Consider the following 12,416-nt stretch of genomic DNA (forward strand, 5'->3'; position numbering starts at 1 on the left):
AAGCCCACACCTGGGATTCATCGCCATGCAGACAAGGGCCCTTGTTCATGCTGGGACCCTGGCCCTGTTGCTCCCCATTGGATATTCCAGGTGTACAATGAAGTCCCACTCATCTCTGCCATTCTGCTTTTGAAGGTCTCTTGAGCCTGTGGAGGGCCCTCCAAGCCCATGCTAGGGCACCACCTTTCTGTGCTCCCCATTCTCAGGTGGGGCCTAAGGGTAGCTTCAACTGCAGACCCCAAAGGATTCATAGAACAATAAACCTCTGGAAGTTGGCTCTGGCCCCAACTAGGCGTGCAGTTTTGGCCAAATATCTTTCCTCTATTCGGGCCACAATATCCTCTTCTACAAAATGAGAAATTTAGAAGTAATATGTGATAAAGAAAGCCCTTGACCTTGAGGATGAGATCTTAGTTTGTGCCTGAGCTCTGAAGCTAGTCTTCATGTGACTATGGCCAAATCCCTGAGCATCTTCTTCCTCTTCTATAGAATGAGAATAAGGTGATTTACAAAGTCTTTCTTTTGAGATCACGAGGGAAATATTCTGTAACTCCTTGTGTATTTGCTATGTAAATCTCTTGCTGGCTGCTCATTCAGGAAACTGTAGATGTCCCCCAGGACTGTTCTGCTCTCTTCCCTTCCTTCTCGGTACTCTTTCACTTAGTGATCTCATTAACTCCCATGGATTTAATTACCATCTATTTCTATGCTGATGTTTCTCAAATCTACCTTTCCTGCCCCAAACTCTCTGCTGACCTCCAATCTCAGGTTTCCACATAAATATCTAGTAGACAGCTTAAATTCAACATATGCAAAGTGGGATTCATTATTCCTCCCCCTAAAACCTCCCATCCACATCCAGCCTATTGCCAAGACATGTCAATTTCACTTTTGCTCCAGGACAGGTTAATTTCACCTCTGCTGCACCTCTAGCTGATTTCACCTCTGGCAGATTTCACTTCTTGATTTTAACCTCTGAAACTTTTGTGATCAATTTTATCTCTGAAACACTTCTGATTGATTTCACCTCTGCTGCACTTTTAGTTGATTTCACCTCTGGCCAATCTCACCTCTACTGCACCTCAGGTTGATTTCACCCCTGCTGCATTTCTGATTGATTTCACCCCTGCTGCACTTCTGGTTGATTTCACTTCTAGCCAGTTTCACCTCTGGCCAATCTCACCTTTGCTGCACTTCTGGTTGATTTCACCTCTAGCCAGGTTTACCTCTGCTGTACCTCAGGTTGATTTCACGGCTTTACTATCTCCCCACACTCCCCCTTCTTTCCTCTGATATTCCCCTACTCTGGTGCAGACCCTTGCCACCTCACACTGGACTACAGTAGTAGCTGCTGGTGGGTCTGCCTGCCTCAAGTCTCTTCCTACTCTAGTCCATCCTTCACTCAGCTTATCAAAGTGATTCTCCTACAGTGCAAGTCTGACCATGTCATTCCCCTCACCTCAATCAATTCCAGTGATTCCTTAATGCCTCCCTGAGCAAAAACACAATTTTTTTTTACTTTTAAAGCCTTCATGACCGAAGCCCAGACTTTCCTAATTTTGTGATTCAGTGACTTCTGACCTCTTAGTGGAAGACCCTCCATCTCTCCTCTCACTCCCACCCTCCTATCCAATGCAATTAGCAGCCAGAATCTTGTCTCTTAACATCTCCAACACTTCCTATGTCCAAAGCCCCAGGCCACCATTCCAGGTCAGACTCTTGTGTAACCTCTTCGTTGGATTCCTGGCTTCTAAGCTTGGTAGGGCCACTCCTCACACTCAAGAACTGTCCCTTTTGCTTCTAAGATAAAGTACCAGCTCTCAGCTTAACACTTAAGTCCTTTTTGAGAATTATTGCACCGGCTCAGTTTCCAGAAAACGTGCTTCTCACACCAGAGGTTACATTTCCTATCCCCATGCTTTTGCACAAGCTGTCTCCCATGCCTGGAATGCCCTCACTCCTCATTTTTGCCTCTGAGAATTCTCAGCTTCCTTCTTTCTAGGCTTAGCTCGGTTGCTACCTGCTCCACTCTCCTCTTCCTAAGTTTTTCCAGGTTTTTAAGGCTGTTATTGACTCCTCTGTCCTTAAATGTCCTTATGTTTGCTCTTTAGCAGATAGAACAGCTCTGAGACCGTTTTTGTTTTTTTGTTTTGTTTTTTCTTTGAGCTCAGGGCATCTAACATGCAGCAGGTGCCTAATAAATGCTTCTTAAAATGAATGGATTAGGGTAGGCCCAGGTCTTCATGGTAAAGCCCTGTTTTCCAGGTCAGAGCTGCTTCCTCCCAGGAGGCTCAGGTTACCAAACTGCCGGCCCTGGCCCAGCTGGGGGCCCAGCCTCTGGGGAGGATGTAACCTGAGTTACAGGGAGTTAAGGCTAATTGCAGGCCCAGACCCAGCAGCCGCAGAAACCACAGGAAGAAGAGTCACAATACCCTGATTGTCTACACTGGTCACCGGGACAAAGGAAGCTGGTTAAGTCTCTGCCAAGCCAGTTCTCTCTCACCTGGACTAGTGTGGCAGCCTCCTAACTGGCGTCTCCTTTCCACTCTATCCTCCTCACTACTGCCCTGCTGCTCTTCCTAAAACGCAGACCTGACCATGAAACGCAGGGAGGCCAAGTGCTCCTGGCTGGCTCCCTTTTGGCTCCGGGATCCACACAGCTCGGTCCTGCTGGAACTTCTAAGGCTGCTCTGTCTGACCTCTCCTGGACCTGGAGTCCCTGTCCTAGCCCTGAATACTCGCCCTCCATTTCCCCTTAATAATCTCCTGGGCAGGGCCCCAGACCCCATTTCTCTTTGTACCTCCTTTCTCCAGGCACAGGAGGGTCCCTGACCCGGCTCCTATCAGGAGGCTCCATTTCTTCTATTAAGAACCTCAAAAAAAGCCTCCAAAATCACTTTGTCTGTGATTTGTACAGCCCGGGACCCTCCAGAAACATCCACGCTGGCTCTCTAAATGGAGATCTTTGCTCAGAGAGTGGTGGTCACATGGAAGGGCTGGGAGGGCTCCTGGGGGGGATTTACAGAAGGGAAGGGATGAAAATGGCTTCAGCTTGGGGGGTGAGACCTCCTCCCCCAGGGTCTGCCTCTGTGCAGGAGATCCCAGGGCCACCTGAAGGGGGTCTTGGGTGGCCTCTCCTTGTGACCCTCTGCGGATTCCGCAGGAGCTGGGAGGTGGCTTGTCCCCCGAATCCTTTCCCCATGGTGCTCTGGCCCCTCCTGGCTGGGAGAGGCTGGAGTGCTAGGTATTTGACACAAGTCAAACCCACACCAGACACACCCAGACATTCTTCCTGTCTGTTCACTCAGCACCTGAAGCCTCCTGCTCTCCTACCTCCCCTCCTGGCAGGTTGCCCTCCCATCTCCCCTACTTCCCAGCAGCCCCTTCTTCCTTCTCTGGGGCCTTTGGTCTCACTCCCAGGGCACTTGGGCTCCACTGAATGCCTCGGGGACTTATCAGATCTCTTTGTTCAATTCATCCCCAGACTGACCAAGTGCCTTCTGGGGGCTGGGGGTGCTTGGTCTGGCAGCCCACAGCCTCCCAGAAGCTCTGCTCTGAGAGGAGCTGGGCCAGTCTCTCCCTGCAGCCCTCCTGGGAGAAGCAGCTCACAGCTCCTATGAACAGCAGCTTCCACACTGGGACAGCTGCCAGGAGCCCCCGTCCTTCCGTGGAATCTCAATCCTTTACTCTGAGTCTTTCCCAGAGCTCCCAGCTGTGCCTCTGGGGCCAGGCCTTCCCTCAGCTCCTTATACTTGAACACAGCCACCTTTCCCTGAGCTTTCTTTTCTCTGGGCAAAGATCTCCCTGCAAACTTTCTATGGACTCTCTCCAGTTCAGGTGGGCCCCCAAATGGACCCAGAGACCTGAGTTTGCCAAATTCAGCCTTATAAACTTACTAGGTATATGATCCCTAAAAATGAAATTATGTCTGTCAAGCTCCTACCACGTACTCCTAGTGGGCATACAGTTGGTGCTTAATCAGTGCTTGTTCCTGTTCTTCCTTCCTATTATGTGTCTTGTCTACCCTATCTTGAACTTAACCATTGATTGTTTATGTGCAGATGTCATATTTTACATTTATCCCCAGTGAAGTTCATCTCTTTAGCACAGAGCATTGTTCTGACCTGTTGAGCTCTGTTAGGGGGAAGAGGAGGAAGCCATGAAGGCTTCTTTGAGAAGGGAGCACAGAGGGATCAAGCACAGGGGAGGGGGAGGACTCCCTCTCAGCTTCGCAGGGAGATGGACCCCTCAGGGAAGGCTTCCTGGCATGGCACACACTGTAGGCTTGACCCTCCCTCCCCACACTGGGGGTCCTTGAGGGTGGGGCTTTCTGGCCTTGTGGTCTGTGGTCAGCACCACTTGGAGCATAGTGGTGGAGTTTTGAGACCCCAAGCTCCTCCTGCCTTGGCTCTGTCCACGTTATAAGGACTCACAATTGTGCTCAGGGCCAGACACGTGCTGTGGCCCCCTCTCCTTCCCTTCCCCCACCTCTCCTGGTGTCAGAGGAGGGACAGGGGCTGGTCCTGGTGCCCCAGGAGACACTCACCATCTGGAGAACCCCGAAGTAGGACATGAGGTACCCAGCCTGGGCGGCCTCCAGCTTGAAGAAGTTCATGGAGATGATGGAGAACATGATCATGAAGAGCCCTGAGGGGAGCAGAGGGGCCAGTGAGGAGCTGAGCTGGCCGGAGGTGGGCCCTAGGGAGCCCCCCTCTCCGCAGCCCAAGCACTCTCACCCCCACCTTTTCCAGAGGCCCTGAAAGGAAGGGACTTATGTCTTCCCCAGCCCTGAGCAGGAGGCACCCGGCTCAGACCTTCTGAGAGGGGGAGCCCAGTGTCTCGGGGTGGGGGGGTGGCCCACAGGTCTGCAGAGACCCTCAGCACTTCAATTAATTAGCATATGACACAGACCCCATCCCCTGTCCTCCTGGCGCTCTCCACTAAGTGTCTGACAAGAAAGGGTAAATAAGGGTAAGGGGCTGAGGGGCCCAGCTTGGTCCTTGGGTCTCCAGCGACTGAAGCATTTCTGGGGGGTGTTCTGGGTCCGGGCTGGCGGAAGCAGCCTGGGCACGTGAGGGGTGATGGGGGCTCCGTGTGTGAGAACATACAAACACCCCCACACACACACACTCACACACTCACACATACACACACGCACACACACACATACTCACAAGCTTGAGCTGCAGATCTGCCCAGATTCAAGCTAGAGGGAACCGGGGGGGACCCTGATGTTACCCCAATTTTTTACATGTGAAGAAACTGAGGCAGAGGGCAGCTGCAGCGGCATTAAATGGCAGAGCTCTGGCCCTACTGCTCTCCCCAAGCACACAGACGGCTCCAGGGCATTCAGATGCCAGCCTTTGTCTCACATCTAAAGCCCAGGGAGTCCGGCTTCTTGCGGGGGCCATGGGGGTCCTGGGGGTCTCCTGCACATCGTCAGCCTGGAGGAATGGGCTGAGGGATGAAGGGCAGGCCAGGCCCCCTCTCCACAATGGCCACTCTGGGCTGGACGTGGGTGGGGGAGGGGTGGGGGGCACTGGCACAGAGGCCCCATTGTCTGGGCGCTGCCCGCTCCCCAGGTCTTTGGCTGCTTCAGCTGATGGAGGGGGAGGGGAGGGAGGCGACGGCCCAAACAGAGAGAGGATGCGTTGGGGCTGCCTGGCAGGGCTCTGCCCCGGAGGAGCATGGAGACGGGCACCTGTGCCAGGCAGCTTGCAGGGCTGCCCCCGCCCCTGCCAGCTGCCTGGTTCCCCAGGGGCAGTGGGTCAGTGAGGTCATGCTCCTGAAAAGCAGCCTGACCATGACAGCCCCAAGCCCTGGGGGCGGGGCAAGTGGCAGGCGCCCCCTGCACCCCAAATGGGAGCCCACATGGCCAGAGCTGCTCATCCTGGGGCTTCAGAGTTAACCGAGTGCGTTTGGGAGCAGCCGGTGCTGAGGGAGCCGTCCCGGCTCGGGCCCTCACTGGCGGGGGGACCCTGGCCGAGCCCCGGTGACCTCCCAACCCAACCTCCTGAGCACAGCCTGGGCGGGCTCCTCTCATGGGGGCCGGCCCGGGGTCTGCAGGAGGCTGAGCTGGGGCCTCGGGACTCGCTGAGCTTTGTCTGGGGGGCTGGGGGGCATGGAACCGGAACAGTCTGCCCCCCCTTCCCTCTGTAACTGCCTCAGCCCCAGGGGCTTCTTGGGGCCTGGACCCCGCTCTGCTCACCTGATGGGAACCCAGAGAGGATCTTGATGAAGAAGACGGGCCGGACTCCGGGCAGCCCCAGGAGGCGCGTGATTTCCTTCAGGTCGAACACGCTGGCCGCCGGACGTTTGCCTGGGGGGACAATGGGGTCAGGGAGCCCGGAGCTGGCGTGGGCCTTCCTTGCCCAGCTCTCCGGCACCTCCTGGGGGGTTCCCTCTGCTGATCTCTGCCCTTCCCCCACTCAGGGGCTTCCTTTCAGGGACCCCGTCATTCATGTGCCCCCGCTTGCCCCTTCCCTGGGGGTGATAGCCCGATCCTCTGGAAGCAGGGCTCTCCCAGCCGGCTCTGGCCCTCACTTACCCTTGGCACTGGTCCTGCCTTCTAGGAGGGGGAAACTGAGGCCTGGAGAGAGGAAGCTCCCCTCCATCTGGCCAAGCCCAGCACCCAGAATCCCCCAAACCTCAAGACAGAATGCAGAAGGCGGCCCCCTGCCCACTGCCACCCTGCCCTGGGAGTCAGGCCCTGACCCTGGGAGTCAAGACCTTACAGCTTTACTCTGGGGTTCCTGCTTCTGCCTGGCTGGCTCGGGGCACCCTGACCCTCAGTCTCCTCTTCCATGAAAGGAACCCTGGACTGGAAGGGATTTCTCTCTCTCTCTCTCTCTCTCTCTCTTTTTTTTTTTTTTTTGCAGATCAAAGCATACTTTATTTTTTTTCCTGTGTTTTTTTTTTTCTTTTTGATATTTCTTTTTTTCTCAACTGTAACTAATTATGGAAATATGTTTTACATGATAGCACATGTATAACTTAGCTCAGATTGCCCATCTTTTTCAGAAAAGGAGAGGTAGAAAACTTTGAAACCCAAAATCTTGTAAAAAAAAAAAAAGTGCTAAAAATTGTATTGGTATGTAATTGGGGAAAAAATTAAAATACTATTTTAAAAATTGGTGATCATTAAGGATTGTGACTGACAAGAGAATCACAATCACGTAGGAGAGTGAAGGTATCTGATAATGTGTGAAAGGATTGCATTCTGGGATTTGTTCTCCAAAATCCCAGACTTACTCATTTCAAGTGTTTTTGGTTGATTGGTTGATTGAGTTTTGGTTTTTTTTTTTTTCACACTATATTTTTTAAAATTAATTTTATAATTATAAATTTTTGACAGTATATATGCATGAGTAATTTTTTTTAATAACATTATCCCTTGTATTCATTTTCCCAAATTTTCCCCTCTCTCCCTCTACTCCCTTTGGAGGGGATTTCTCTAAGCTCATAGGACTTTTAGACCCCCTCGTGTGAAGGATAAGGCTCAGTTTTCTCATCTATAAAATGGGCATGGGAGTAGCACCTCCCTCCTAGTGCCAGGAGACAAGATTTGTGTTTCTTCAACCTCGAGGCAGCAGCTGCTCCAGAGAACAGCTGGCAATTCTACTCGATAAGCCGAGGTGTCTCAGGCCCCCAGAAAGGGGGCTAGCCCTGGGGGCTCCGAGTTTGAGCTCCGGGAGAGCTTCCACTAGAACTGGTGCCCCCTCCCCATGGCGCCTTATAGCAATAATCCTGCAAATTAAGATCAATATTCCAACTGCTGGAGAAATACCCCCAGCAGCTTCCAAATTTTGGCACTGTGGGGCAAAGCTCTGGTCACCTCCCCTTAGTTAAAGTCGGGTACAGATCCATGGCAGCCCAGAGCCTGTGAGCTGGCCAGTCCAGAGAGGGAAATATGGAGGGGCCTGATTGGTGCTGGAAGGGCTGGTCTGGGAATGGAGGGGATGGTGGGCAGTGGGTGGAAGGAAGCCAGAGGGAGTGGGGGGAGAGGGGGAGGGAAGGGAGGGAGCAACCCCCACATGGGACATCTATGTGCTCACAGAGGGGGATGGAATAGGCCTCGGGGGTCTTGGGGCTGCCTTGCTCCCCCATTTGGAACACCATTGGCCAGGGCTTCCCAGAGCCAGCGCTCCCTCTGGTTTGGGGGTCTGGTCTGGCTTGTCTGTCCACGGTCCAAGTGGACCAAGCTGCCCCGGCCTGCCTTGCCTGTGCTGTGGTGGCAAAAGCTCCCCTTTAGGCAGGGCACCGAGGCTGCTGGGGCTCAGGGAGGACTGGAGGCAGCCCCCTCCCCTCCCTGGGGCTGGCCAGGGGCCCTGACTTCAAAGCTGCCCCAGGCTAGCCCGCTTGCTGGGGGAAGAAGCCAGAAAGGGAAGCCCAGGGTGCTCGGCCACTCCTCGCAGAACCCCCAGTCTGGGTCCTTGCTGCCTGGGGGCTGCTGGTGGGCAGGGGTCGCTGCTCCCCCTCTATAGCTCGCTGCCCTGTGGAGAGGAGAACGATGACCCGGGCCCATTTCCCCAGAGGCCCCAAGCCCAGGGAATCCCAACGGGGGCTCAGATCCTGGGTAAGGAGGCCGGGGTCCTGCTGCTTACCCGCCGGGGCCGGGCCGAGGTCCGAGGTGGCCTTGGTGTTGGCGGGGATGCAGGTGAGGCTGACGACCGTGCCCAGGGCGTTGGCCAGGAAGGCCACGTAGGCGGGCGAGTACAGGCTGGCAAGGGACAAATAGCCGGGTCACAGGCTGGCACTGGGCGCCCCCCCCCAGCCGTCCAGCCCGGCCCGAGTTTGAACCTGCTCTTCACTGTCCGTGTGAGGGTCCTTCCAACTTCAGGAGCTCCCAGCAAGGACCCACTGGTGTGAGGGCCCCCTGGGCTGGGCCCTGCAGAACGGCAGCCCCCCGAGGGCAGGAGCCGGCCAGGCAAAGGCCTGTCTATATCCCCCGACCCTCTGGCAGAGATCACCCTCCCAGGTCACCCTGGGCCCTCCCCAGAATCCCCCACCGTGACAGAATGGGGGAAAACAGGGCAGAACAGGAGATGTTCTCTCCATTCCAGAGAAGCTCCAGGTGGTCCCAGGTGGGGAAAGGCCCCAGCCCCTCCCTCCTCCTTCATTCCCCATCCCCTGCCTCCCTTCCCCTCCTCTGGTTCCCCTCTCCCTCCCCTCCTTTCTTTCCCCCTTCCTTTGGCTCCCTCCCCCCTCTCCCTCCTCCTCCCCCCTCCTGCCTCCTCCCCTCCCCCCCAGGCTGGGCCAGTTTCCCTTCTGGCTGAGTCACACTCCCCTGGCCTTGCTGAGGAAGCACAATCTCGGGCCATGAGTCACCCTCTCTGGGGAGCCGGCCCACAAAGGCCCCATTCACCGGACTCCTGGGATGCTCCCCTGTGGGCCTCAGGCCCCTGGGTGACGTCGTGAGGGGGCTGGGCGGCTGGGCGGCTGGGCCCGGGCCTTCAGGCCCCAACGGCTCAGGGATCCTGGTGTGGGGCTTTCCTTCCCCAGTGGCCAGCAGGGGAGGGGTCAGGGGGCTCAGGCCCTCCCCAGCGGGCTCAGCTAAGTCACTTTGCCTCAGTTTACCCCTAAGAAAAGGACCCGGTTGGATTCCCTGGGTCTGTCTGCTCTGCTCCTCCGTGGGCCTCAGTCTATGAAACGTGGGGGAGCCGAGGGTCCCCTTCTCCCTCTGTTCAGGCGCCCCCCACCCCCTTCTGCCAAATGCGCCCAATAGTCTGGATCTAAGCCTCTCATCGGGTCCACTTGGGTCAAGCCAGAAGTCTCTGCTCAATCCAGTGGGCGGCAGACACAGCAAGGGGGATTCGGGCGGGGGGATTCGGGCAGGGGGATTCGGGCGGGGGGAGGGGGGGGCCTGAGTCGGCCTCTCTCAGGGCAGTCAGAGAACTGGGGCCCTGGGGGGTGAAGGTGCATCATCAGTCCCCCTCCCCCCCAGCCCCTCAGGGAATCCTTGCCTAGTAAGTGCTGATCTGACTAACTGGTTCCGAGAACCTTAGAACCTGGGCCAGGGGCTAAAATGGACCTTAGGAACTGTCGGGCTCCGTGTCTTCCCTTTCACAGATGGGGAAACTGGCGTGGGGCAGGGCCCTCCATGTCCGGGGTGGGTGGGGCCGGCTCCTGCTCCCAGCAGTCTCCGCTGGGGCTCCTCGGGCCTCCCGGTGTCCAGACGGACAGACCCCGGATGTGGGGCCAGAATTCTGAGTCTGCAGGGGCCTGAGGGGAGGGGGAGGAGGGAAGGGGGGCCAGGCCCGGTGCCTCAAGCCCCAGCTCCTCCAGGGGCTCCCAGCAGAGGGGGGGGAGCATGAGGGGGGCTGCGGGCCGGCCCCACCCCCATGTCCCCGAGCATGAATGGAATCCTCCCTTTTGGAATGCACGTGCCAGCTGCAGCTGGGGGGGGGGGCCGGAAGCGGCAGATCCCTGACAGATGGGGCTGGGGGCAGCTGCTGCACATTCCTGGAGGCCCCTCGTCATTAGGGGCCCTGGCTCCGGAAGTCCTGGCATTTTGGAGTCCCGGGGCGAGGGGGGAGGGGGGAGTGTGACCTCCGGGGGTCCCCATTCATCCTCCCCAGCTGGCAGAAATCCCTTTGACAGGTGCTGCCCCTCCCCCAACGCAGCCGGCTGCTTGCGGCCCAAGAAAATGCAAAGTTCAGTCTGAGGGCCTGGTTTTACAGAGAGGGAAACTGAGGTGCAGAGAGGGGGAAAGGGCCTTGGGGGGATGCCTTCAGACCCAGGACTTCCCAAACGCCCCTCCACATGCCCCCCAGGACCCCCCTTTGGGCTCCCTTAGGCCTGGGCCTCCTGCTCTTTTGGTCTCTCCCCCCCCCCCCCAGGCTCTCCTGCCCGATAATGGGCCTGGGTCTCCCCCATAGTTACAGGAATCTGGGGAGAATGAAGGGGACCCTGAGCCAGCAGGCCAGGGAGGAGCCTTGGCCCTGAGCTGGCCCCTGAGACCATCTCCCCAAGGATCTGCCCTTGTGGGAGGAGCCCGAACCCCAAATCCTACAACAGACACGGAGCAGAGCTGCAAAGAGGGGGGCCCCTGGCATGTTGGCTCAGGGTGCTGAAATTGAGAGGGCTCAACTAGCCTTTGGGCTTCAAAGGATGGCCAGAAACATCTGGCCGGCCAGAGCGAGCCCCTCTGCGGCCTGGACCATCTCCATCCCTCCATCCCTTGTGCTGGCTCAGTTATCCTAACACCCAAATCGTCGTTTAGGACTCTTGTGCCCTTGGTCCTGCTTGGGAGCCCCAGCTCCGGCCCTCACTCCCTCTGTGATTTCTAACAAGTCCCCTCTCTGATTTTCTTTTCTTTTCTTTCTTTCTCTCTCTTTTTTCTCTTTCTTTCTTTCTCTCCCTCCCTCCTTCCCTCCTTTCTTTCTTTTTCTTTCTCTCTCTCCCTCTTTCCTTTCTTTCTCTCTCTCTCTTTCTTTCTTTTTTCTTTCTCTCTCTTTCTCTTTCTCTCTTGCTTTCTTTCTTTCTTTCTTTCTTTCTTTCTTTCTTTCTTTCTTTCTTAATAATAGCTTCCTATTTTCAAAACATATGCAAAGACCCCTTGCCAACACTTGTTCCAAATCTCTCTCCTCCCCCAATCCATTAGACAGCAAGTAGCCCAGCCTAAGTTAAACATGGGAGATTCTGCCATGTGTCTTGCTAGATTATTGTGCCAAACAAGAAAAATCAGATCAAAAAGGGAAAAAAACCTGAGAAAGCAAGCAAAAAGCAAGCAAACGACACAAAAAGGGGACCCACATTCAGTTCACTCTCTGGATGCAGACAGCTCTTCCCATCTCAAGTCTATCGGGATTGTGGCCCGATATTCTCAGGGGCCGAGATCCCACACCTCTTCCTCTGCTGCTGCTGGGCTGCTCAGGCCAGGCTCCACCACGGGGGCCATGGGGAAGCCTTCCTTTGGGAGGGGCTCGAGAGAAGGCACTTTTCTGCCCAGGGACACATGACCAGTCACAAAACGTGCTGCAGCCAAAAACAAGACCAGCTCGGTCTCCCAGCTCCCTTGAAATCTGGGCGCCCGGCCTGGCTGCTCACTGACACTCGGGGTCTATTTGGCGAGGGGGGTGGCTGAGGCAGGAGAGCTGACTTCTGAACTTCCCTCATACCCAGTCACAAAAACAGCTGTCCCAGAGGGAGGAAGAGCCGGGAGCACTTTGACTAAGGCTGGAGCATCAGCCCCTGGGTCTGCCTGACTCTTCCTGCTGCTCACTAGGGCTTCAAGGTGCAATGGAGAGTCCTTTGGGAACCCTTGTCAAGCTCCTGGTTTATATCAAGCACCTGTGCCGGGCCTGAAGAGTCCCTACACTTGGGGAGCCTTCATCACACTCCAAGAGGCCCACAGAGAAATAAGTGTAAGACGATGTGAGGAGGTAGAGAGCCCTGACCCAGGGCAGTCATGGAAG

The 12,416-nt window shown here is 55.9% G+C and overlaps 1 protein-coding gene across 1 annotated transcript in view; it reads right to left on the reverse strand.

Annotated features, from left to right (window-relative positions):
* Positions 1–12,416, reverse strand: part of SLC67A1 (solute carrier family 67 member 1) — a 51,936-nt gene that overhangs the window by 8,728 nt on the left and 30,792 nt on the right. The window contains exons 6-8 of the mRNA XM_074272328.1: positions 8,604–8,719; positions 6,209–6,319; positions 4,547–4,647 (exon numbers count right to left, since the gene is read on the reverse strand). Of these exons, the coding sequence (XP_074128429.1) occupies positions 4,547–4,647; positions 6,209–6,319; positions 8,604–8,719 (328 nt within the window). The remainder of the gene's footprint in view (positions 1–4,546; positions 4,648–6,208; positions 6,320–8,603; positions 8,720–12,416) is intronic.

Source organism: Sminthopsis crassicaudata, chromosome 6, assembly GCF_048593235.1.
Source record: "Sminthopsis crassicaudata isolate SCR6 chromosome 6, ASM4859323v1, whole genome shotgun sequence".
Lineage (NCBI taxonomy): Eukaryota > Metazoa > Chordata > Mammalia > Dasyuromorphia > Dasyuridae > Sminthopsis > Sminthopsis crassicaudata.